This window comes from Amblyomma maculatum, unplaced genomic scaffold (assembly GCF_055883805.1).
Source record: "Amblyomma maculatum isolate TAMU_Amacu unplaced genomic scaffold, ASM5588380v1 scaffold_13, whole genome shotgun sequence".
NCBI classification, from domain to species: domain Eukaryota; kingdom Metazoa; phylum Arthropoda; class Arachnida; order Ixodida; family Ixodidae; genus Amblyomma; species Amblyomma maculatum.
This window is the reverse complement of record NW_028146738.1, coordinates 33,101,247-33,125,778: the sequence shown is the minus strand read 5'-3', so window position 1 is coordinate 33,125,778 and position 24,532 is coordinate 33,101,247. Positions and strand designations below refer to the sequence as shown.

The 24,532-nt window shown below is 42.3% G+C and overlaps 1 protein-coding gene across 1 annotated transcript; it reads right to left on the bottom strand.

Annotated features, from left to right (window-relative positions):
- Nucleotides 1–1,253: 1,253 nt before the first annotated feature.
- LOC146172530 (uncharacterized) lies at nt 1,254–24,070 on the bottom strand. Its single transcript, XM_084585788.1, has 5 exons — nt 23,517–24,070; nt 13,259–13,470; nt 8,327–8,438; nt 1,499–1,583; nt 1,254–1,362 (listed from the first exon to the last, which is right to left on the bottom strand). The coding sequence occupies exons 1-5, from the start codon at nt 23,836–23,838 to the stop codon at nt 1,254–1,256; spliced, it is 840 nt and encodes a 279-aa protein (XP_084441914.1). The 5' UTR covers nt 23,839–24,070.
- Nucleotides 24,071–24,532: the final 462 nt, after the last annotated feature.

Below are 24,532 nucleotides of genomic sequence, written 5' to 3'. Positions count from 1 at the left end.
CTGATGAGCTGCGCTAAAATTTCGCACTACAAAGTAATGTAATCGTCGGCAGTCGGCAACTTTTTTGTTTTGTTTATTTTCGTATTTCGCGGGCTTTCTTCGGAGCTTGGAAAAATAAAATACACTCGATTTCCTATATTGCGAACAAATGAAAGGGGTTTGCTGAAGGTGGTATCCAACATTTCAAATCACATTTATTGTCAAAAGTCAATATTAAACAAATTAGAAAAATTAACTGACCTGAATAATTAGTTCCGAAATAAAAATTGTCCACAGTGCGCAAGACAGATGGCAGCTATATGCAGCTAATTTTTCTGAGCTATCTGAAATAAATTATTTTTAACCCTTGGTCTCAGCTGGGATACCCGGTATATATATAGTATACCCAGCTTCGCGTCTCGAGCGCCCGGTTTCGGCTGTGTGCGCGAGAAGTGTGGTATTTTCTCTCTCTAGAAGGCTTTGAAAATTAATTTTTATTCATTACAAAAACAATATGGCATCGTCTAGTTCAAGACTTTTAAACATTGTTAGGAACTTACGGCGCAACTATGATAATTAAAAGTTAGTTCATGAGATTACTTAATTAGATGGATAATTAGAGGCGTTTTGCATCATATGGCGTCCGCCGTACAGAGAATTTGATCCCGAAAATATTTGGTCTTTTAAAGCCCACTACTTAGGAATTTTTGAAAGTGTTCTCTTCCTCTTCCTCACGTGTGTCTTCATGCAGAACAAATACTATACCGTGTGGCAATGACTGTAAACTAGTATGTGGCAGGAAAACTTTAGCTTACTGCTTATAGAAGTCTCATATACTCCGGTCGCTTGCGAAAATGAAACAAAATCTTTTTTGGCGATCTGCAGATGACACAATACGTTGCTAATGATACGTAGCAATAGCTTCAGCGCGTTTCTCCCAAAAGTGGCGGATTCCCTCGAAAGGTTAACCTACTAGCAAAACATTGAAACAGGTCCGGCCCTTGAGGAGTTTTATCATCCTGCAGCCAATATAACAGAACTAATGAGTGTATAGAGAATCTGCAATAGATTCCTCTCCCAATATGCAAAGAGGTGCGCACGATGTATATACAAATATATGGTTTTGTGATATAGCATCGCAACACTGAGTATCACATAGGTTTATAACAGCTTACAAGAGAAGATTTGCAGTAACAGAGGCTAAGTAATCCTTCTCAATTCTTAATTATACCTAAACTCAGTAACCATCAAAATAAAATGCAACTGTACTTTTTCTACCCCAGAGACTCACCTCGACCTCTAGTTTTGGGATCATGCTGCGAGCTGAAGATATCGACCACTGTTGCAAGCATGATGCATAATGCCAGGACGCCAAGGAAACATCTACCGTGAAAGAATGAAAATTGAAACAGAAGCACGAAGTAAATCAATGTGTACACTTTGCAGGCTGCCTACCTAATGGCAATGTAGAGCAAGAAAGACAAGAGAAAACCTTCTAAGAGTTGTTTAGCTCACTCACAGTATAGCAATTTGACCTTTAGTGATGCCAGGCCGGACAGCTGTTACGCAGTCGGAGATGCGGACATCAGCAGACTGTGGGAGAACTGCAAGGCGAATAACAACGGAAAATGACAGGATTACGCACAAGGGCAGTAAAGTGTTAGTGTAGAAACATTTTCATAAACATAATACCAAAATCATGCGTTGTGTTCGAAACAGTTACTCCATAAGGCATCGCTTCGTGCCAGCACAGCGATTTTGTCTTGACACCTTGGATACTGAAAATAGTTTACATAGTACAAGACGAGCACAAAATCTTGAAGTCCAGCTTCGCTAATAAAGAACTTTTATTTCACTTTTCAAGAGCAATGTTGAAATTTAAAAAGACACAAATGGTGCTCTCTATTCCAACAAATTAACTACGGCTTGCCTAGACAGGTATACGCAAGATATGGGTGTGACTGTCTCCACCTATGGGGCGCCTTGCGAGCCGTAAGCATTTTCGCAATGCTTTTCACGCTTGCAACGCGTTCTTGTTGAAGAGATGGTTTCTATTAGTGTTCGTGTCTTTGCCGCACCTCATTAGGTCACAACGTGCCACTTTGCAACTATCTACAGCGTCCATGAAAACGGCCCAGGACAAACATCCTCGAAAGGCTAGAACAACTTTTTCTCCTCTCCCTCATTCAAAGACAGCCATGGGAGCCATGCGGATGTCTGCCAGTGCACAAGTAAAAAATGACGAACGTCTTGATACGGCCGCACCGGAGACATTTAAACAAGTAGTTTTAGAATGCTCCTCCTCTGGTTGGGGGCTACAGCGTCCAACATCGGTTTCACGTTTTTTGGCTACACTTCGGATTCAAAATTCGTTTATCAAGAAGCCAAAGTGTTAAACGAAGAGTACTGGAATACTGATGCACGGTCTTCCCTTATGGAGACGCTGAATTACAGATGCTGTACTGTTCTAAGCATTTACTTACTTGAAGCGTTATAAGAACGCAAAATGCCGCCATCACCGGGACAGCACGTTCGAGTTTGGGGCTCGCTCTAGCTAGTGCTCCGATCTTTACCGAAGCGCATCCCGCTAGCAGTTGCATCCCGCTAGCAGTTGCACCCCGCTAGCAGTTGCAGCAGTAGCACTAGTATCCTACCTTACTCACCCTGGGCTACCCAGGATGCCGTATGACGGGCACGACGGCGACCGAAATGCAGCACGCAGAGCATTGAAATCAAATGATCTAGGGAGAGCCATATTCATAAACCTGAAAAGACTGCCCCTCACGTATTATTAATTATTCCAAATGTGGATACGACCTACTGAAGATTACACCCTGTACAGAAATTGGAGTGCTCGCATAGCGGCATGCTGCTTTATTTCGGGTCTGATGACAAAATCAGAGCTCCGCTACTAATATTTTACGTCATAGTGTATGCAGCTTGTTTGACTGAAAAAGCATCGCCGTTATCCAGTTCTGTGAAAAACGTTTAAAAAAGAAAATTCAACGAAATAAACCTAGTGTCATTAGGGTTCCACCTTTGCATGAAAAACGGACTCAAAATGCATAGGTCATTAATGTTATTTTATATCGGCCGTCTTACACTTAAATTACAGCAACACAACAATCAGAAAAAAACTTAGCACTCAGTGTACAATGAATAAACATTACACATTTCGCGGCGTCGTAATAAGCAAGGGTGCACCTAGCTTCGTCTCAATTATATGGATTCGGAAACACCACTGGCGGTTTTACTCATCAGAGCCACTCGGGAGGTTCTCCTGCCGATTTCAGAATCGCGTAAACCAATTAATACACTATCGAAAATAAGTCTTGGCATATCTGGCATCTTTATGGCAGTATATATAGCCTGCATTCTCGAACGCCACATCTAGTGAAGGCCCATGAGAATCAGTAAATAAAATGGTACCCCATCCTGGTTGCCCGTGCTTAGATAGCGATTCCCGCGCGCATCTAGAGGTAGGTCTTCCTTTAATGTCTTTACATCCCCAAAATAAACTCCTTTTCAACATTGCAAAAATACATGGTCTTTTGTTTCTGGCTGCTTGCAAATTAAGTAAAGTATTCTCCACGGCAAAATGAATCCATTGCTTCTAAAAACTTCTTAAATATTAATGCTCTGGTGTGTGGCTTTAAAACAAGGATTTACTCCTGGTGAATCTTGTATTCTCTTTACCCTCTCTATAACGTAACTGCGGAGAGCCTCGACTGTATAAGCCTCTGTACAAGGGCTCTTGGAAAACAATGTCAAGCAGGTTGTGGTAATTTTGTTTCCAAGTCGTACGAATAGCAGCTGGAAAAACGTACTGAGAAATCTAATACATCCGACAGTTTATTTTTTAGTAATGAAATCTTTTTCCCGAAATCTCTTTCATGGATACAACTCCGGCATGAAGAGTCCCCTTTTACGTATTGCGCAATGGCAATCTGCAACAATGCGAAAAATAAAATTGAGAAAGGGATGCCCCAGTCCCAGAGCACCGTGTTTTACAAGCCTGAACAGTTTTGTCCTGCTACGGGCCAATTTCTGCGTTTTTTTCTGAATGTTTACGCCTGAGCAAAACCGCACCGGCATTACTCACCAGAATTTGCTGATCATAAAAAGTTTCAAGATGGTAACTCTGGCAAAAAACGACTGGTTTAAACTTTTGAACTTTCCCCTGTCCCACATATAGTTCGCGCTTTTCAGCACTCCTCTTTTGGACGATACCTATCGAGTCGGACGCCCAAGTGCTTCCTCGTGCTGGTAGCTCAAGGCACGTGGGAGAAATGCTCTGGCTGATATGGCCAGTGTTCAAGGCACTAGTGAAAGTGTCGTGGACTCTCGCATAGGCCTCGAGGGTACTTGACACCAAGATTGTTATTGAGCACCGAGGGAATGCTTTGTGGTGCGCATGACTTATAGTGACGTATGTATAGGCGCTGAAATCACAGTAATGGCAGTTAATAAATATATATGCGTTAAAAAAATGAATAAAAAAAACAGGAAGTAAACGTCGGCGATAGAGGCGTTAGCGTGCTCGTAAGGAGAAGCTTAGGCGACATTTTTACCCTAGCCTTACACTTACATTCTCTACGTATGATGACACCTGTCAAGGATGCATTCAATGAAGAGGTACGCAGTAGGTGCTCCGCTAGAGGCTCTCCTAATGGGGCTCTTGGCCTTACCCTCTGAAAACCTCAGCTTGCGCTCAGGCGCCCATAACATTAGGCTACCGCACATCTGAGGGCAAAAAGTTGTTGCGGATTAAGTTTCAAGCATATCAGCGAAAACTTATTTCGCTAAGAATTACTAAGAGAGTTATGTCGAATGTTTATTTGTGGAAAGTATGATGTTGCCGCGCTTTTATATGCCATGCACTTGCAAGCTGCGTAGCCATGGTTTCCTTAGTGACCAGGGCTGTCTCGAACTTAGTGCGGGTTGTATGAAGCAGGATCTTGAATTTCCGAATGGTGTATATCTATATCAGAGCAAAGACTCATAATTTTACATCTTTAAAGGAGTGTGCGACTACCCATGCCAGACAAAGTCAAAGTGTAGTGCAACGAATTCCATTTCGTTTGCCTTCGGTCACCGGGCAGCAGTTAAACATCAATGGCATGGACAAAATGGCATTTGCGGACAGGTCTTTCGAACAGAATTTGGGTGCCTTATAGAAATATGATGTTTAATCTAGTTTGCAAATATGTTCTCTTGGTTTCATTCTCAAATGACAAAGCAAATTCATGGTTCAATAGATCTCTTCGTCGCCATCGAACCAAAAAAAAAAAGCGCTTGTACAGAAAGGCTAAATGGGTATCTACATCGGATGCTCGGAAAAAATACAGCGATTGTCTGAAATCTTACTGTTCGGCCCTTCGGGTCTCAAAGAATAAATATTTTTGTCATGACCTACCCGCCCTCTTAAAATCCAACCCTAAAACGTTTTAGCGTGTGATATCTCCAGACAGTACTACCAACTAATTTCCATTATGCAACGATGACCACGCACTGCTTTCGGAGAGTGAATGTCCCCAAACATTTAACAAATATTTTGCATCACTGTTCACGAGGGAAGACCATTCCAACACACCAATTGTTCCCAATCCTGATTAATAATATCTGGCCCCTAATACCGTTACTGCTGAAGAAATCGCTGATCTCATTGCAAATCTTGAGGTCTCTTCAGCTGCTGGTGTTGACAACATTGATTCCAAAATAGTAAAAAAAAAAAACATGTATCGATCTTCAGCGAAATTCTTTGCCTCATCTATCAGCAATCTTCATCATTCGGTTTGCTTCCTACTGATTAGAAGATTGCTAAGATCGTTACAGTGTTCAAAAGCGGAAATAGAAATTCACCGGAAAACTACCGCCCCATTCCGCTAACTTGCATTTGCTGTAAACTACTCGAGCACATTATCGCTTCTCACATTTACTGCCACCTGGAACTAAATTCTTTCTTTTTTCTAATCAGCACGGCTTCCGGAAAGGTTTTTCTTGTGACACTCAACTACTAGAATTCACGACTGATTTGCATTTCAACATGGACGCTAACCTACAAACTGACTACATCTTTTTAGATTTTGCTACACCCTTCGACCGCGGAAGAATCATTCCCGCTTGTTCTCAAAATTGTCTGCTCTGTGCCTAGATTTTTTAACACTGTCATGGCTTTGTAACTTCCTTTACTTTCGCCAGCAGTTCACTACAGTTAGCAATTTCATCTCTCCACTCTCTGATGTAGCATCTGGCGTACCTCAAGGTAGTGTTCTAAGCCCATTATTGTTTCTAATATGCATTAACGACCTGCCCATTGGCATATCTTCTTCCATACGACTCTTTGATGACTACTGCGTCATTTACCGCTCAAATAATTCTATAGATGATCACCAGCTGGCTCACCAAACTAACCTGAACCTCATTTCAAATTGCTGTAATAAATGAAAAATGATGTTCAGCTCAACTAAATGCATGGTTATCTCTTTCACTCGCTAGCGTACTAATTCTAATTTCTCGTACACCATTGACGGTACTCCAGTGTCTCGAGCTTCATCTTATAAGTATTTAGGTATTTACCTCAGGAATAATCTTTCATGGACCACGCATATTCAATCTATTTGTGCCAAAGCTTCAAGATCACTTGGGTACCTGCGCCGGAACTTGCGAAACGCCCCTAATAACGTGAGAAAAGTGGCTTACTTGACAATTGTGCGTCCTCAATTAGAATTTGCTTCACCTACGTGGTCCCCATATCAAAAGTATCTAATCAACTTGCTTGAATCCGTGCAAAATAGAGCCGCTCGTTTTATCACTTCAAAGTTCAGTCCTCATTTCAGCATAACTACGATTGAACTCGATATCTCCCTCGAACCTTTATAAATTCGTCCCTCCACCGCTCTTTTATGCTTACTTCACAAATATCGTCACAGCACTAGGCCATCTTCCTTGCCCATCGAAGAACCTACACGCATTTACCGCCGCCTACATAACCAGTGCAGTAATAAACGCATACACGGTAGAACCCAAGCCTTCAATTCATCTGCCCTTCTTCGTACCATTGTTCTTTGGAATGATCTTCCCGACAGTATCGCATCCATCAGCAATCACAGACCATTCTATGACCAGCTGCGCAAACATTTTCTTCATTGACTTTGTATTATATTATAGGATTTAGGGTCCTATAAGTTCTTTTTCTCGTGGTTACTAATATATTATGATTTGGTTTCTTGTGCTGTTTCATCAATTCGATTTTTTGTTATGGCTTCTGCTTATTCCTTAGGTGCGTACTGAGCACAAGCGATGCAAACTTTCCATTTGTTATGTACCCTTTACTAAACTTTTGCTCGCGGTGATGTATGTCTTGTCATTATATTTACCTCGTATAATCTTAATTGTTCTTACTCTGTCTTGTACTGTGCATTGTATTGTTGCTATTGTACTTTGCAATTTTGCCCCCTTACTCAATGCCCTTCTGGGCCCTGTAAGGTATTTTGAATGAATAAATAAATAAAAATGACCTGTGGGCTACAGAAGATGAGAAGAGCAGGTTTGCAGTAGCAAGGCTCATCTGCGCGAATCCTGCTTTATCCCTCGACAACCTCCGAAACCCGACAAACTCTACAGAATTACAACTGCACTATAGTGATTACACACCAAAGAAAGCCCCGAAATGTCCCCTTTTTGGCCTCTTTAGAGCAACATTTATAAAAATTCTTTGTTTTCGGACGTAGTTGTACTGGTCCACCCAAAATATATTGCTTGCTGGCTCCACGACATGAGCCCCTTGACATCCAGACAGCCACAGCAAGCGGTAAAAATGGAAAAAGGTAAACTAAAAAGAATATAAGACTTAAAAAGGTAACCCGCAAATCAAAGTACCGTTATTCTCAAAGGGAGGAATCTGCCCCTAACGTGAAGTAATTTCCTTGCTGCTATTTATCAGCTTTGATGGAATATACAACCCTTTCTCAGAGAGCATGTCAGTGACAAAAATTACGCCCATGGATATCTGAGCGACAGTCCCATTTCTCCCATCGTTTGAAAAACGAAGTGTGGAAAGGAAGCTAGATTGGTTTGGTGCGCGCGTCAATGACAACCAGGTGACGCGTTTTCCGTCACCTTTCGCAAGATTAAGAAGATATTCTAATCGTCCTTGTTTTTCTCTCCGTAATGAGAGGATCTTCTAAACCGCGTGCTGGGGAAAGCAAGTTTAGTGTTTTTTTTTCCACAAAGCACGACATGCTCCAGAAGGACGCTCATAATTAGAGAGAAGTGTAATAACCGAGAATGAGCTATCCACTCAGCAGAAGACCTGTATAAGAATCCGTGAGGGGTTGGGACTCACCGGCTTTCAGTAGCGCCTGCAGCTCATCCTGGTTGCAGTCGTTGTTGAGGCAGAGTCCAAGGCGGACAATTGGGAATGCATGTTTGGGAAGGCCCTTTGCGAATTTTCGAACCTGTGCGGATTGAAAAAATGGCTTTACCGACAGGCGCTAAAGCCAGACGTCGTAATTGATGTTCCTTTAAATGTTGGAGCTGTCATTTAGGCACATGAGCTTGTTAAAACAACCCCTTATTGTTTTATATTGAATCCAGCTGTCTGGAAAGTTCTCAAGCTAATTATTTAAAAAAAGGCCGCGAGAAGTACTCAATGGCAAGAAACGCCACTTTGGTAGCAATATGTCGGCAAGGCGCAGCGCCGTGCGCTACATAATAACGCGATAGCGTTAATATCCCTGTTGCCAAGAAAACACTACTCCGGAGTTGTCGGCGTTGCTGTTGCGAGCGAGAAATGGCCAATATGGCTGTGGCAGCTGGCATGGCCAGCCCTGATTAATTTTAAGGTTGTGCGACATCACGACTAATTGACATGGCCGATTAGGAACGAGCAATCAACTCGAGCTTCTTTCTTCTGAATACAGGATGAGGGGAATCATTTCATGCAGGATCGCTGCTTTCCACTCAGATATGTTACCTTTATGTACGGCGATCAGGTTCGTAAGGCTTGGTTAAGCGAGGCTTTATATCTCTGTCGGGCTGTGTTTCATTTCAAGGGATATAATATCACCTATTACTATATGCTAAGAGGATATAAGAATTATTGCAGGCACAAATTAACTGACGACTGATTAAATGGCAATGTGTATTTAGGCGCATGAGAATTTGCATAGGGAGCCGCGTATAGAAGCTAATAAGGCTGTCGCGTCATACCTTTAAAATAGGATCCTATGCGCCCCCTTCCACTTCCAAATTACCACTGCCACTTTTCTATTACAGCCGAAGCTTAGTGCTCAATCTTCGATCTTGCTGCACCTTAGCCAAACCTTAGAAAAACAACAGCCGCTGACCTAGTCAGCATTTTTACTCGTTATTCGATCACAAAGAAGCAGACGAGGGGAGTAGGGGGCATTTTAGAGGCAAAACTTGTGACGCAATTACTGGCTGTTGAAGTGGCGCTTCTCCTGCCGTGAGGTTTTGTATACTAGTCGCGTATTAGACGTAGTTCGGTTCACACAAAGTTCACATGTAATCGGATTTCATTCCTTTGCTCCTGTTAAGGCTCCCAGGGCTGCGCTAGAAAAGGGACAACCAGTGCAGCATGCTTTCAGAACAGGAACCGCTCGTGCTGTTCGACTTTCTTCTATTTTAGCCGACACCCCAGCCGAACTCTGTGAGCGCCCACCTCAGTGTATGTGCTGTGCGGAGTAGGTGGCGCTATAGGTTCACTCGTCTAGACACAACGACGGAAAGAAAACGCCGACTTGGGGCAGATAAGTTTGCGTTGGTAGCAAGAACACCGGCATATCTTCTGGGAACATCCTTGGGGCAACTTTGTAGGAGGTGAAGAAACTCTTAAGGAAGGAAGAAGCAAGAATGAAAATTTGGAAGTGAGAAGCAGGTTGGCCGGCTTTCTTAGTCCGTGGCTTAGCTGGTTTTTGATGGTTTTTGATTGAAGAATTTGAATAAAAACATTGTCCAGGCATCCACGATGCACGTTAAGGCTTGAACACATAGACTTTGTTGAAAAGCTTGGGAACTTGAAACTTGAAGCAGGTTGAAAATTGTGGCGTTCGAAGACGCATCCTCGTTCACCAGTGTGCTTTTGTATCTGACCCTTAAAACAACCGAAAAAGTTTCAAAATAAACCAGGCTATTTATTGCCAAGCATCCGAAGTTTGACATTGCTAACTGCTGCTTGGTACTGCATTTTCGGTACCATTTCTACAACTACAAAATTCACAAGCAGACAGCCGGCACCTCTTTCGCCATACCTGTTACAGGCGCCAAATTATTCTGACAGGGTCTGGAAGCTCAAGTTCGCCCGTTCAACAACAAGGCCCAAGATTCACTTCCGACACGCGAGGACTGAAGGGTTGAGGCCTGTAAACGTCTTTAAGATTGAAAGCAGTTATCCCAGATTGCTGTTTACTGCGACAATTGGCAAACACTCTTTCTTGCCGCTTCGTGACATGCTTGTGCGCCTGAGAGGTGGCATAATGTCATTCACCATTACATAGAACTCTACACGTGCACGGGCGGAATCTTGATTCCAACCTCAGCCTTGATGTGGCTCGCGGGAGTTCGGTCACTCCGTCATAGTCGACAAAGCAATGTGTATCTGCACTGATGAAGACCGCGAGTAGGCAGAGCTGAAAATGGTACGGTGAAATTTACCTACCATTGTGCAGCAGGAAGAAAGCATACGAAAACAGCTCCTTGAATATTTTTTCCTCTAGCATAAGTACTCCATATGTCCTCGCCGTAAGGGAAGCTTTGTGTCACTTGTTTGAAAAGTATTATGTACGCATTAAGCACGCGGCAGCTTGCAATATACGGAACATGCTAGTGACGTTAAGAACAGCCTAACTGATATCACCTTCCGTGATGTCAACCGCATTGGTTGCGGCGATTGCTGCCAGGTCTATATTTTTGAGACGGGAAGTCGGCACGTGAATCGACGATTACCACAGTGGCATAAAATGACCGAGATATTTCATATGGTGCGCGTGCAAGCATCGACTAAATTCAAGTCACCAGTTTGATTTGATATGAGGTATGTGTTAATTGCAGCAAAAAAAAAAACACATTCTGACAACACGTATTCTCCCCGAATCAATAATCATGCAATCGCCGACTGTGAATTTAGGTGAGTCATTCTCAGTCCCCTTTACGTACCCTGAGTCGGGGATGTTTATTTTGCATGTTATTCATATTTACAATGTCATGAGTCATTTCTGTCTTTTGTCTTCATCACTATACTTATCTGAGTCACATATAACTTGCCGACCCACATTTAGACATCATTATTTTGTCCAGCCTTGCGCAGTCTTACCTTTATGAGTTAGTGCTGGCTTCACGCGTCATTTGTATAGTTTTCAATTAAAATTCGTGCGCTTTGGCTTTTATTGTCACATCAATTTCATCTGTTCTCGTTAAACATAAGTATACGCAGGTTACCCACCACAGTTTAAGAAATACAACTACGGAAAGTTTCTCCCAAAAGCATTCCAAACGTCTTGGCATTAAAAAAAAATCACCTTTCTCAAAGAAAGTGGGCTCGCGTAAAGCCACGCTTTGAAACCATGAAGAATAGCAGGGTACTCATTTTCCTGAGTAATATTTTGGATTCTCGCTGAAAACAATGTCGCCGCTGAAAACATCTTTCCATTTTTGTTGCCAAACGGAAAGAACTCTAATGACATTTTTAACATTTATTTAGAATGAAACCAACTGTGCAAAGATCAAGTCGCTTTGAATGCTTGCCATCTGCCTCAGTCTACGTTGGCAGGTAACTTGTAGCGAATTGCAGCGGCTGAAGAGCGCAAGTAAAAATTTCCCCCAGCAGCCCTGGAGTGCAAAACCAAAATGTCATTTGCGCATTTTTAAAGCTGTTGACAAAAACGTTCCGTGCTAGTGTTTTAGTAAGCAAAAACCCAATTGAAGTAAAATGTATATGATTATTTATGTTCCATTTTAAGCGTTTGTATCAATCAGAGAAAAAGTAGTAGAGTAATAATATTCTAAGCGAAAATATTTCATTAAAGCTTTGAAAAAAAAAAAAAAACATTTGTCGAACAGTAGAACTGTGTTTGAACCTTTTTGTGACCACCGTTTAATTTACCGATAGCCATTTATTCTAAATGACCGCCTTTTTAACAAAAAGTGGTATTATACTTCATTTCCTTGCAGTATGCGACTTCAATTTACTGTTTTTGCTGCTATGTCTATATTTTTCTAATATTTTCGCAGGCTAACCTGACTCAGCCTGCATTACAGAAGCAGGCTTATAGGCTAACATTGCAAGCCTACGTTGGCATACCTTTGGGATTTACAGATTTTTAAATGTTCCTAGTTATTTAACATTCCGATTCTAGTGAGGCAGTAAAGGTATATTTAAATATTCTCGTGCTCGTGAAATTTTGCATACTAGTATTTCTGTACTCTGGGTGCTACAAACCGACACTGACATGTTTATTTCCAGCTTCAAGGCAAAACTTTCGGATGTAGTTATTTTTATATCGGGACCACGGGACCCACGGCGCACCGGTTGACGGTGTCAATCATTTTGCTACGCTTAGTTAGCCAGGTGAACGGGCGGTACCCTCTGTAACAATAATTCCCCCTTAGCGAAGGACAGAGATGGAGGCTTTATAGGTTGCGGCATTCTTTCTTGTAACGCACACCATGCTACAAAAACAAGCAACTATCCTACACTATCCAAAAAAAATTTAAATCCTCAGCCTTTACCATCGGCCTCGTGAGAATGTTTAGAGTGTGAGATGGGGGAGGAGAGTAGGTTCGCACGTCGAAAATGCATTCCGACCAATCAGTTTAATTTTTTTGTTCCCCAGATTTGCCGTTGTTCTTGGTGCACTCCTATTTCTAGTGCGCAAAAAAAAAAAAGCGCCATGACCTTTTTTAAACATTGAGCGCAAGATTTATGAGAGCTCGGGCCAGGTCTCAGCCGAGTTAGGTGAGATGAGGTAATTAGTGCTCCTTGCCCGAGCTCTTTGGGTTCAGGCCGAGGTCAGGTTTTCATCATCGTTTCTGGGCGTCCTCTAATGAGCCACTAGCAGTACTTTAGTTAGGACGGAAACCCTGGAGTAGACGCTTATCGCATACTGGCTACTGCTCAACTATTTAATCTTTAACACATGCGAGAATATCTGCAATTGTCGTTACACCACTTAAAAGCATCATTTAAAAAACCGCTAATCATGGGGCCCTTGCTTTCCGCACATTTGCAGCACGGAGAAAAAAAGAACCAAGGTCCTACCCGAGGATGCGTAAATTCCACGGCTGAAATGATGATGTTTTCCAAGTCGCTTGCGTTGCCTGTGTAAACCAACAGGTTGCAGTACTGACCACGCACTGTCTCGTGGCCATATTCGTCCCGCATCACCGTCTCGACGCATTCGTCGAAGGCGCCCAGATCGGCTCGCGAGATCTGTAAGGCTCCAGTAGGGTACTTGCCCGAAGAGTCCAATACTGCAAAAAGCGTGTACCAACAATGTGGTTACAAGCCTATTGACACGGCAACAAAACTGAATCAAGGAAAATACAAGTTATTACGCACTTCACAATAGCAGCAATGACCACGGTAACTCCAGCAGGTTTTTACTATCATGAGTTTCAGGGCAGCAATGTCGGTAGGCGCTGCGGTTTTGACGCGTGCCTAATATTGCTCACAAATCTTTCATGTACGATCTTGTGGCACACATGTAGCGCTTAGCGTTCCTTATTGCAAGATGTATATTGAGCATGACGCATCAATTAACACAAGGCGATACCACAGTCGTAAGAGAGAAAGCGCAGTCACTAAGGTCGGCTTCCATTTTGATAGTGAAAACCCACTCAAGATTTACTAATTGTAACTTAGCAGACAACTAGGGAAGATGGATTGCAGGCGTCAGCTGGAAACGACCGTAAATAAAACTAGTGAGGTGACCAATGGCTTCCAAATATTTACGGATCAGTAAAACTGAGAACAAAATGCCGCATGAAACTCTCCTCTGTAGCACATTCTTTTAATACTAGTCATATGTCATTAGCCAGCTTTTCTTCAAATACATTAGCAATATGGCACTTGATCAAGAAATAAACTCTTTCAAGTAGAAAGTTAACTACAGCACCCCCATATTATTATAATATTGAATAAGGTGCCAATTGAATAAAATCATCTCAAAAGCATTGCGGCAGTTCGGCCTCCATAGATTGCGCGGGGGTAATGTCGTTGTCAAAATAGCAGGCTTAGCTAAAGCGATGCCCGATATCTTCTTAAAATAAAGCAAAGGTCCTTTTTTGAAGGACCTGCATACGAAACGATCTGGCAGTCCTTTCCCGAAAATAAAAAAAAAATGTCACAATTAAAACTAAGCACTTAAGGGGCAAATGAAGCATAGTACAATGCAAAACTCAATGTCCACGAGCGATATGTTTTGATGATTGCGGTACAATATTGGATTCACTTTCTGAATTCTACCATGCCATGTCCATTCTCTTGCATTATAGTTAACCACTCAATAAAATTAGGGAAGGCTGTACAGTTTTTGTGTGCCAAGGGATGAAGCGCAAGAAAGGTTATGCCATAACGTAATACATGTAGCGAGTTCAAATTAAGCGCCGTGCGCCGAGGACCGCGTATCCAGCAGCGACTTTTCGCTCGCAAAAAATGGCAAAGTATAGCTTTGTACGAAAAAAAAAAATGGAGGCTGTTTGCACGGCAAATGTGCCACATTTCTTATTTTGTAGTGCTCTAGATATGTGTCTTTCTTGTTTTTAAACACTCGTTTGACATCTCTTTGTACATACCTTCGAAGGCGTCATGGGTTTGAACCAACGGACAGCTCTTATTTCTCTTAAAGGTTACTGTGTGCAATTCATTTTGTTACCAAAATCTGCCATTTTTTATAATAACTGATAAAGGCAGCAGCTTCCAGTTTCAAGCTGAAGTTTTCGTGCCAATTTGACCTGCTTATCGCTATTATGTTTAGTGTCCTCTTTAGCCCCCTAAATTGGGTCCTAGTCAAATAACGATTAGAATTTAATGCTTTACACAATAGTTGCTAAGTTGAGTGTAGGCCTGCGCGTCAATTGGCCTAAACAAAGCGTTATGCGGGGTATTTACCCTGAATCAATTATTTTATAAGAACGGTATCGCACCCTCGGAGTGATGCCAACGACATCTTATTACCCGCCGTCTGTCAAACTCAGGGTATTTTTATTTCTTCTTTAATACTTAAACGGGAAAAAATATATTAAGAAAATTAGGCATAGGCAAAAATTAGATGTATGCACTGAGGGACAAGGCGGGCAATGTCATTACTAACATGGACAAGATAACAAAGATGGCCGAAGAGTTTTTATACGTACCTCTACAGTAGCAAAAGTAATCAGGACCAAAATGAAATTGGCTGTAGTGAAGAGCTGTCAGACGTTCCGCCAGTAACAAAGGAAACGGATAAGAAGGTTTTAAAAACTATGCAAGGAGAGAAAGCAGCTGGCGGGGATCAGGTAACTGCAGATTTGTTAAAGGACGGAAGGGATATCGTGTTATAAAAGCTGGCCACCCTCTATACGCAATGCCTAATGAAATAGGCGATAGCCGAATAATATAAGAACGTTAACGTTATCTTAGTCCATAAGTGAGGAGACGCTAAGGATTTGAAAAATTACAGACTAATCAGCGTACTATCTGTTATTTGCAAGATTTACTAAGGTAATCGCTAATAGGACCAGGACAACCTTAGACTTAAATCAACCAAAGGACCAAGCAGGATATAGAAAATGTAAAGAAGACAAAGAACAGAAAACGCTGCGGCATCGCCATCACCATCGTTTGTCTCCGGCGCCCATCTCGCTCGCGCTGAAGCTGTGCCCTGCGGCTGGTAATTCGATCCTGCTGTGCCCAAAGTACTGCCAGCGCTAGACGTTCCAACCAACCATTAAATCCACATTTCAAAAAGGGTTCTGTACCATCGATCATATCAACACCAGCAACCAGGTAATAGAAAAGTGCTCGGAATATAACCAGCCCCTACACGTAGCATTCATTGACTACGAAAAAGCGTTTGACTCGGTCGAAACCTCAGCAATCATGCTGGCATTGCGAGATCAGCGTGTACGTGAGCCATAAGTGACAGTACTGGCAGATATCTATTACGGCTGCAAAGCGACCATAGTTCCTCATAAAGAAAGTGATAAAATTTCAATTAAGAAAGGTGTTTGGCAAGGAGACGTGATCACCCCAGTGCTATTTACAGCTTACTTAGAGGGTGCAGTCAAAGACATGAAATGGAAGCAGTTAGGCACCAAAGTAAATGGAGTATATCTCAGTAATATCCGATTCGCTAATGATATTGCATTCTCCTTCAGGCGCCAATTGAAGTTTCTGAAAGGAATATTTTTTTTTTTTTGCACTAAGCATGATCAGTACGCCAGGCAAAATTCCAATATAAAATATTGTGCAAAAAATTTTATATTTTGTTCGCATGCACTTATGTGGACTTAGCGCCTCAAAGCAGCTACATGAATGAAAACATTGCCACATTGTCACGATTTTCTAACTGATTATTAAGCATGAATAAATGTCTTCCTCTGAGAATGCCTTGCGCCTTCAAGACTGTGAGACCTGAACGCAAATCCGCGTATTACGTACTGCTCTACACGAAATAACGCAGCGCTGCGGACACTTTAATAATTTCGGCCATAAGGCACCGTGATAACTTCGGCATTAAGACGCCGTGTATACATTGGCGGACGCGAAACTCTGAAAGTGCGCTGAAGCACTTTTTTTATGCGTAAGATAATGTAATCTTGCATGCAACATCTGCATTTTCTTATTGACGCATTTATTACAAAAAAAATAGTATTATTAGGCATCTGTTTGGAAAGAGGCATTCAAAAGTAAGAGCTGCTTATTCGTCCAGCCGTAAAACGCGGCGACGTCCATCTTTTCTTACTGTTTACAAAATCATTTCGCTGTAGCAACAAGAGATGGCGCCGCGTACTTGACAGGGCTAGGGTGCCTCGATGTAGCGCGCCGCCGTATCGAGGCACCCTAGACAGGGCGGGTCCAAATGTTACTGGTGTCAAATTCAAGTGTGGAAATTCGCACTCCGTGCAAAGTGAAATTTAGGTCGCGTCCACTGATGTGGACGCAGCGCCTCGAGGGGTTAAGAAACTCAGAGGACCAATTGCAATGATTAATGATCTAGACAAGAGAAGCAGAAAGGTAGGCGTAGAGATTAGTATGCAAAAGACTACGGTAACGTAAAGGTTAATGCCTGGGGAAGGAACAGCAGTTTAAAATAGGTAGCGAAGCGCTTTAAGTGGTAGGTGAATATGGCTACTTAGGACAGGTAGCAAACGCAGATCCAAACCATGAAAGGGAAATAAGTAAGAGAATAAGATTGGGATGGAGCGAATTTGGAAGGCACGCGCATTAGGACTAGCGCCTTAACTGTATCACTCAAGGAAAAACTGTGAACAGTTACACAGTACCGGTACTCACCTAGTGGGCTGATACATACATACTACACGGCCTTTCTTTATATTCCATATAAGAGGACCAATGCATTGGCATTAAAACTTGCTTCCGTCGTTTCTCATCCCCTCTAAACTTAAGAAACCGTAATCGCCTTAAAATCGCCTTAGATGTTTTGACCACTCAGTTAAGTCCGGTTCCTCTGTGTTTTATTCTTCTGCACAGCTCTGAGATGCTCGTCCACTTGGCGGGGAACGTGTAACTCACAGTAAGCGAGACGAAGGGCAACGGACTAGCTGTAGACTGAGCCGGATCTTTTGAATGACTCCTTTCAAAAAGTGAGTGAGCTGTGACACAGTAAACGTGAGCGGCGAATTTTTTGGAGAACCGGTGGCCCCGTTCTCTCATTCAGAGAGCCTTGCCGAACCATTCCGTCATAGGAGAAAGAATCTCCCGCTGCGCAATCTGTTATCGATGCGAGAAAGAAGCTGCATCCTTGTCTTTCCTGGCAACCATTACCTCGCCTTCGGCTCCCTTTCTCAGCAGCCGTTTTTCAGTATGGTTCTACGAGCACCGTCTGTTTGAGCTATAAAAATCTTTATTTCATTATAAAGAGAATTTTATTTTCTTCGCTGGGGTATGTGTTGGTAAAAACTGTCCATGTTTTGCGAGAGCAGTGAGCAAAAGAACGAAGGGATTTCAACGATATTCTTGTTTACCGAGTTTTTTACCAAAACTGCTGCTTGTAAAAGAAAACTGTTTCAGTTACGTTTAAGTGATGTATAAATCTAGGTTCTCATTGTCGGGTTTTTAGCTGTAATGAACAGCTAATTAGAACTGGTGCCCTAAAATGTGTCAAAATGGCAACAATGACGTGAGCTGCTAGTTAAATTCATAAACCTAAAACAAATTTAGCTGGATTGTAGATTGTGGCCATTTTTTAAAATCTTTAAACTTTTACTGTGCTCACCACGTACTTTATAGTTTTCATTGCTCAAACTTGATCGTTACCTAGAAAGACTGCATTTTTCTAAATGATTTCCTGAAGCAAATAAACGCCATATAGATAACGAATTCTGCACACAGGCTATATTCAAAATATTCCCAACTCTAAATTTTGCAGAATTTCGCTATGACATACAGGAGAGTAATAAGGCGCAATTCAATTGGGCGTTTTTTTTGTGCAGCCCAATTTCCGCAAAATATATTCAGCGCAAAAGATAACTTATATTTGAGGCTGGTTTCTCAAAAAAAAAAAAAAACTGAAGTCGCTGGTTCTAATACCATCAGTGATGTCAAGTTACCCACAACAAACGGCCCATATTAACTCAATTATCCCTCATTTGTTGGTCGGCGGTGTTTTTGAGATCGAATCTCGCTATCGTTTTTACTCAACCATTGGGCTCCGCCGGTCAGCGACACTGGTGGTGTGACAAATATTGAACGAGTGTACCACAGTGATTATTGTTGTTTACTAAAACGTGTGCTTCACTTCTGCGCCAGATAGGGCTGGATTGCGAAGGGCTGAATTGACGTTCTCTGTGCATTAAACCCGGTCACATCGCCTTAAGTGCAAGATGGCGGCGTCCGGCAAACGACAAATTGGTGATGCGGCGATGCGGCCGATGCGAGCCTCATCACCAGTTTGCCGTTGCCTATCCAGTGTGCCTCGCGTTCGCTGCAAAAAAATGTTGTACAAAGCTTTTTTTTTGTGTTTGTCTGAAGATGGGGGGGAGGGGGGGGGCGGCGTCGCAATATGCCTCAAATTTTACGATAGCTTCTGGAATCTAGCAACTGTTTGGCTTAGCGAGTAGGCGTATTTTGGGCGCCATGGAGACAAATTAAGCGCGGGATATTCACATAGCATAGGGTTGTGTGAACGAAGGGGACGAAATATATAATCCTGCTTGAGCGCTGTTTTTATTATTTATTACATAATTCCTCTTACTTTGTTATAAATAAAATAACTTTAAACGAACCCTGAAAAATTTTCAGCCTGGCGCCACTGTTGCTTTTAATTTGCGACGCCGGTTGTCGCTATCACCACACTAGAGATGATGTGTATCATGTAAACGCTGTCGCAAACCATTACCGTGAGGCGCTACTAAATGTGATGCGATTCGCTACTTTCGCCTACATACAAACACAGCTACTGATGGGTCAGCCCGTGAACGATAACTTTACATGATTTACGCGGTTTCATTAAATGAACTTGTTCAAAAGAAGTCTTGGTGGTAAATGACGCTGTTGAGACGACGGTCATATCTCGCCCCTCGAAGAACCCAGCAGCATACCGTGAATTCTTCATTAGTGTACCGCAATTCTCGTTTCTGCGCACGCTTCATAATGTATTGCTAGAATAGGGTTTGCTCGTCTAGAACTTTATAACCCTTATTATAGTGCTCGAATACAACTTTAAATATAGCACATGGGGTCTGAGGGAATTGTTAACATCGAACAGTAAGATCATTGCAGATTAGCTTACGGAAGGCATTATTACCGACTTGATAGATGAATGTTATTCCAGATATATGCGAAACCCCGGTTGATGTGTCTATTCGGTTTTAACTCCAGGTGCTTTGTCACTATGGCATGCGTAACTATAACCGTTTTCTAATGCATCTTGCAGTTTACTCTACGAGCCGTGTTCTGCCGCCAGGAACACCCCCAGGTTCGAACGAAAGTACCTGCTGCTTCGATAGTGCAAACAGAGACTTCAGCAGTCAGCCCACCGATGTCGCTAGAGGACATTGGCCGAAATAGTAAATGCTATAATCAGTCATGTATCGTCAACCGTTGCTGTGCAGGTGGAAGCGGAGCCCAAACTCAGAAATATTAAACGCTGTGGTTGCCTTCGCAGCAGCTACAACAAAGTATTTGCTCTGGGACTTCACTTTCATTGCCAAAAGGGCTATATATAACCTAGACAGTTTCTCAAGTTAATATCTGTTAGATCACTGCAGCTGTGGTTGAAGGTGTATTCCCTTGAAAATATATTTTCTTTAATGATGAACTAGGAAAAAGCGAGTAGCTTCGATGTCAGCGCCCGAGCGAGCTTACATCAAAATGTTTGATAACATGTACATCCACAAAGAGTTCTTCTATTGTTCGATAAATTTGAAGGCCGTATGGAAAAGTGTGGCAGGCAGGATGGGAACCTTTGCAATAGGTCTCTCGTGTTCATGGGCAGAGACAATCTAACATCATAGAAAAAGCCTATTGCTTAATTTTTCCGCATGTGAATGACTTTTTAGGGCTTCTGTTGAGAGCGTGTCTCGCAAAAATATCTATGAAGCCTTTTGCAGCCTCCTTGATGAAAAAGCAGAAAAATGCTTGGCAGGGAGCAGCAATGCTGTATACGATCAACTGTTTTCCTTGTTCATACGAGTTAGATTTCATAGATTAGCGAGTCTAAAAAAAGACCGAAAGTTTAACGTGGTTGCTCGTGTAAAAGGAAGGACACAGATCCAAAGGCTAAGTCCTTGAGTCTATTCAGATATCCCGCCTTTTATTTCGTTCACATGATGCGCGCAAGCTGACTGGATTTGTAGACAAAACATTCCACTAAATACAATAAGCTTTCATGTAACAGAGCATTTGCGCAGAGTGCTGTAATTAATTTTCGTGGAGACTCCCGCACGTTCGTTTCAGTGTGGGCTTTCCTTCACTTATGTGCCCTGAGAAGTGTAGTCTGCGGACACATAGATGTGCACAATTTTCGCCATAGTTATAAAATTTACGTCTTCAGAAATGGTCCTATGTAATATTCTACATATTCGGTGTGACAGTGCAAGGCCACATTACTGGCAGCTGGATACCAAGCCTTTGCGGTGTAATATTGCAATTGATCTTACAAATAACTATACACACAAAAAAGATGTTTGTAGTTGTACAAGCTTTTTCAGGTGCCTTTTTCATTTTCAAGCTCGGCAGTACTGCTGCTGCAGCATTCTATTTTGCGTTGTTATTGGGCTGATTGGGCTGTATATTTAACTTTATTTTAATGTTTTTATACAATTTACTGTACCATGTTGCTTTTTGATCATGTCCGAGATCTGATATTAGACTGGTCTTGCTTCTCCAATACCCCATTCCACGGTGCTCCATTCTAACTTCTAAAGCGCTACCACGTATTTGTCATTCACCACGCCAGTGCATGCAATTTCAGCTCCCTAGACTTTGAAGAATGAAGGTGTATGTAAGTAGTGGAGTAACCCAGCATGCGTTTTTCACGAGGCCCACTGAAAGACAACGACGGAGGCGGAACGACGTTTGGACAAATCGGCTAAGAATTGTCCCCGTTCAATATTATGAGTTAACTTGACTTGCCAGTGAAATTTTTTGTCCAGTTATATTGCCTCAAAACTTACGCGGTAAATTTTTGCCTACTTGGCTGAGCGCCGGTCTGTCTTCGTCGTCGTTGGCCTGGTATTTCGCAATCAGCAAGAAAAAGAGATTCCAAATCTGCGGCAAGCATACGTCATTGTGTAGCTAAGTTGGAAGAGCACCGAACGCGATATTCGGAGGTCGTGGGTTCGGTTCCCAACATCAGCACGCTGGTTTTCCTTCTACTTTGTGTTTATTTATCTTTCCCCTAAAGAGAGACCAATACGAATTTATGTGATTACCCAAGTAAAAATTAAAAAAAAACGACAAAGTATTCCCCAATGCTTTCCTTGACCTCGCCGACTGTTAGCTTCTTTCCTTCATGTATTATAACGAGCACCCTCATTTCCCATTCATTTATATATATATATATATATATATATATATATATATATATATATATATATATATAAATATATATATATATACACATACATATATACCAAGCAACAAGAATTCAGCGACAGCAAGAACGTTGAGAAATATATCTTGTTGATGCGTGAAATTTATGTGGTGAAGGATGTGTGTTGTGAAACTTTTGCTGTGGGTTAGAAGTCGAGCTGTGTTTCAGGGCTGCTAATGGGTTTTCACAACTTGAGGCTTTTAACGTGACGGAAGGTCTATAAAGCGGGTTTGTTTTGGATTCTTTCCGAACGAACCACCATGGCGGGAACGAGTCGACTCATATTTTGGCTCAATGAATATACACGAAAACGCGGCCGCCACAGACCTTACGTGATGGATACTTGAAAGAAAGAGAAGTTTTCAGTTTCTGTTTCGACGATAATTGTTGCAAAGCAAGTGGATTTCGATCATCCTTAGCCACATGCATCGTCTGAAGATATATGCGATAATAACTAAGAAGTGCGATTAAGGTGTTTATGCAATGGAATATTTCATTGAAGCCAATTAAAGCTGAGAATTCAAGATTATTCGTTTAATCTTAAGATTCATTTTCTTTTTACTGCTGCCCTGTAGGCCTAAGTATTCCCACTGCCCAGAACGCATACGATAAACTTAATTCGCCATTCGGTACGGAATACAATTCAGTCCTATTAACCGTTACAGGCTACAGTTTTGTGATTCAGCACCTGATTCATGAAACTTCGTAAGAATTTACTCTATTGTCAGCATTACTACTGGTGATAATACCCACAAACTTTACTCACGCATGGTTTTTGAGAACATACACTTTTTAATCAATAGTGAAATCCGAGTAATCGTGAGTGACATACAAATTAGTGTCATGAACTGGAGATTTGAGCATGTCGAGCCGGGGAAGTAAAGCCTGTAATTCAGCATTGCTACGGAGGCTTACTACAATTATACGAAAGCCCTTGCATACGAGATTAAAATTGGCTACGCTGTGGTAGAGAAGGTAGGAAGAAAGGCAGTTATCGCAAGCAAGTTATTATCGTCAAATCAGCTGATTTAAGAGTGGCGGCACAAAATAAAGCTGAGCCCAAGGAATGTAATTCGAATGCTAAGGTAAACTATCCGTGGAACAGCTTCTCGAATAGCTCGCAGTTCAAAGCAAATGTGATAATGTTTACGTCTTAACCAATGATGCGCCTTTCTCGCTCAAAATCAGTAAGCCCTAGATTCCGGCGCCCGCTCCATGTAATAAAAAGTAACCAAATACAGCACATGTGCACAGACTCACGTCGGAGCGCCCACGGCTGCAGGTTGCGGATTCCACGCACGAGCTTGAGAAGGCCGAGGCTGCATCGGGGGGACACGTCCGCTTCCAACAGTTTTCGCATAAACGAAGGCGGCGCCTTGTCGATGGCATTGCCGATCCACTCTTTCAAATTTCCTACGATTTTCAGGTCGGTCTGCTCGCTCGACACAGGCGAAATGTCCGTCGTGGCCTCGGTATGGCCGAAGCATGGTGTGGCACACAGGGAAAGGAAAATCGCGAGTGCGAAGAGTGGCCTGGTGAGCAGAAAATTACTAATCTTCCTCAAAGACATTGTTACGTTCATAAAACGCCGTGTATAGGTAATCCAGCAATTATTTCCCTCATTAAACGATTATAAACCAGCGCGAGGATATGATCAGGTCCCGAAGTAAGCTGTACTGAGTATCACTTCGCATTCACAGCCTACTCAACTTCGATTAGGCGCGTAAACACGTATTCAAGTCTGAGTATAACCAACCGATTAGGTGGACCGTAGTGCATGCGTACACTCGACGCCGTTTTTGAGACTACTGACGTTAGTGCGGTTAAACCAGTATTCAAGTCACGCATCAGTTTCGCAAAGGGACGATGCGCGCGCAAGTGAAAACCACCCCCTCCGGCTGACATGCCATAATTGTCCAGGAAGCCCGGTCACCCTCTGATTGCAAATACGTTCATTCTGCGCATGCTTTGTGCCTGTTCTCTTGGCTGCAAATGTGTTTGCGTAGTCGCGTGATTTTTTCGCGTGCCTGAACGGCGACGTTCTTTACAGGATAAGGAAGATATATGAACGGTAATATGTGAGTTAAACGAAATAGTGGAAAGTGTGCTATTCTTCGCAACGGAAACTTGAATTCAGTACAACTGCTAATGTATCACGTCCACTCCTTCGAGCTGAAAGTTAAGGAAAGCGCCGTTTTTCCATCGGCGAATTGTGTGTTGCAAATTATTAAGAATCATTTACGATGGAGAATTTGAGGTGTGTACTTGTTTTGGCA

Bases quoted from the DNA above. Each gene is read 5' to 3' on its own strand.
- LOC146172530 (XM_084585788.1), bottom strand. From the start codon at position 23,838: ATGAACGTAACAATGTCTTTGAGGAAGATTAGTAATTTTCTGCTCACC. The intron at 8,439-13,258 runs GTAGGACCTTGG...CAATCCGCACAG, and splicing joins TGGAATTTACGCATCCTCGG to GTTCGAAAATTCGCAAAGGG. The intron at 1,584-8,326 runs GTGAGTCCCAAC...TTCGCCTTGCAG, and splicing joins GCAGGCGCTACTGAAAGCCG to TTCTCCCACAGTCTGCTGAT.